The sequence below is a fragment of the Xenopus tropicalis genome, chromosome 7, assembly GCF_000004195.4.
Source record: "Xenopus tropicalis strain Nigerian chromosome 7, UCB_Xtro_10.0, whole genome shotgun sequence".
Classification (NCBI taxonomy): domain Eukaryota; kingdom Metazoa; phylum Chordata; class Amphibia; order Anura; family Pipidae; genus Xenopus; species Xenopus tropicalis.
This window is the reverse complement of record NC_030683.2, coordinates 133,466,817-133,469,315: the sequence shown is the minus strand read 5'-3', so window position 1 is coordinate 133,469,315 and position 2,499 is coordinate 133,466,817. Positions and strand designations below refer to the sequence as shown.

Below are 2,499 nucleotides of genomic sequence, written 5' to 3'. Positions count from 1 at the left end.
CCAGTCAGTTCCCCCTTGCTGTCTGTTCCGACCAGGCGATGGCGCCAGAGTTACCCAGGGCCCTGCGGGAACTGACATGAAGGAACTCCCCCTGTATCCTTCTGCTCCACCCTGCATCCTCCCACATCCCCTCTGCATCCTCCTGCTCCCCCTGTGTCCTCCCGCGTCCCCCCTGCATCGTCCTGCTTCCCCTGTGTCCTCCTGCATCCCCCCTGCATCCTCCCGCTCCCCCTGTGTCCTCCCGCGTCCCCCCTGCATCATCCTGCTCCCCCTGTGTCCTCCTGCATCCCCCCTGCATCCTCCCGCTCCCCCTGTGTCCTCCCGCGTCCCCCCTGCATCCTCCTGCTCCCCCTGTGTCCTCCCGCGTCCCCCCCTGCATCCTCCCCCATCCCCCCCTGCATCCTCCTGCTCCCCCTGTGTCCTCCCGCGTTCCCCCTGCATCCTCCTGCTCCCCCTGCATCCTCCCGCATCCCCCCTGCATCCTCCTGCTCCCCCTGTGTCCTCCCGCATCCCCCTTGCATCCTCCTGCTCCCCCTGCATCCTCCCGCATCCCCCTGCATCCTCCTGCTCCCCCAGTGTCCTCCTGCGTCCCCCCCTGCATCCTCCCCCATCCCCCCCTGCATCCTCCTGCTCCCCCTGTGTCCTCCGGCTCCCCCTGTGTCCTCCGGCTCCCCTCTGCATCCTCCCGCTCTCCCCCGTGTCCTCCCGCTCCCCCCTGCATCCTCCTGCTCCCCCCTGTGTCCTTTCGCTCCCCCCTGCATCCTCTGGCTCCCACCTGCGTCCTCCCGCTCTCCCCAGCATCTTCCCACGTTACCCCTGCGCCCTCCTGCCCCCCCCGTCCAAGTAGATCCCACCCACTGCTATCCCACAGTCCCAGCTTCTGCTCACCTCCTCATAAAAGGTAATTAAATTAGTCTGGCAAGCTCTGTTACATATAAAACCACGTGGCACAAACTTTGAACCCCTTCCAAAAGCTTTCCTACCGTTGCCCCCCACTGTATCAGTAATAGTGGGGCAGGGTTTATACAGATATAAAATGTTGAATTTTATGAACGTGTATATTTTTTCAACCTCACTTACTATGTTACTAACCTGATTTTTCCTTCTGAAACATAAATGATTGGAGTCAGTAGCTAATTTTCCTCTCTTTTTATTCTTTCAGCTTGCAAAGGCCATGGAGGAAGAGTTTATATCTGCTAACGGGACTCATTTACTGCTTGTACAATATCAAATGAAGCATTTGTATCAATGGAGTTTAACGTACTTTTTAAAAGGCAAAACATACAATAAATGTAGGGAACCCATAGATACATGCCCCCCAAGCACCCCAAACCTGGGGCAATGACAGTAGCAACTTGTTGCCATACAGACACCCCTTTACCTGTGAAATCCCCCCACAAACCATTTTTCTTATTTTTCCACATTGAGGCATTTGGGCCATCACTGACTTCCTACATGAAGAATTCTCTATGCATTTTTTATAGAATTCAAGTTTTTGTAACTTTCCTAAAAAATTAAGGGAAAAAATTACCAAAATGTATTTTTTTCCTTTAAGATAAAGCAGTGAAATGGTGATTTGTATCAGCCTCGGGCGTCTCCTGAATGAAACAATACTCACAGGTAAAGGTGTGGTCACCAGATAAGATCAAAAACTCATTTCAAGGCTTATTTTAAAGGGACATCCCAATAAAAGTTCATTTCTTCTTTAATAATGAATTGCTTGGATTGTAGTTACAACTACACTGCACCTACATTAGCTGATATGAAGAGGCCCCTGTCCTACCCAATAGATCCCAATACAAACAGCCGATGTGACTCTATAATAACCAGTCATTCCCCTGCTGGAAAGTTCATGTAGGAGCCGCTCATATCAGTCAGTAAATAGATCCCAATACAAACAGCTGATGTGACTCTATAATAACCAGTCATTCCCCTGCTGGAAAGTTCATGTAGGAGCCGCTCATATCAGTCAGTAAATAGATCCCAATACAAACAGCTGATGTGACTCTATAATAACCAGTCATTCCCCTGCTGGAAAGTTCATGTAGGAGCCGCTCATATCAGTCAGTAAATAGATCCCAATACAAACAGCTGATGTGACTCTATAATAACCAGTCATTCCCCTGCTGGAAAGTTCATGTAGGAGCCGCTCATATCAGTCAGTAAATAGATCCCAATACAAACAGGTGATGTGACTCTATAATAACCAGTCATTCCCCTGCTGGAAAGTTCATGTAGGAGCCACTCATATCAGTCAGTAAATAGATCCCAATACAAACAGCCGATGTGACTCTATAATAACCAGTCATTCCCCTGCTGGAAAGTTCATGTAGGAGCCGCTCATATCAGTCAGTAAATAGATCCCAATACAAACAGCTGATGTGACTCTATAATAACCAGTCATTCCCCTGCTGGAAAGTTCATGTAGGAGCCGCTCATATCAGTCAGTAAATAGATCCCAATACAAACAGCCGATGTGACTCTATAATAACCAGTCAT

At 49.6% G+C, this 2,499-nt stretch overlaps 1 protein-coding gene across 2 annotated transcripts in view; it reads left to right on the top strand.

Moving 5' to 3' along the window:
* Window positions 1–1,712, top strand: part of aspdh (aspartate dehydrogenase domain containing) — a 21,880-nt gene extending 20,168 nt beyond the window's left edge. The window contains exon 8 of one of the 2 annotated variants that reach the window (XM_031905051.1): window positions 1,163–1,712. In XM_031905051.1, coding sequence (XP_031760911.1) covers window positions 1,163–1,200 — 38 coding nt within the window. In that variant the 3' untranslated portion in view covers window positions 1,201–1,712. 2 annotated transcript variants of the gene reach the window in all.
* Window positions 1,713–2,499: the final 787 nt, after the last annotated feature.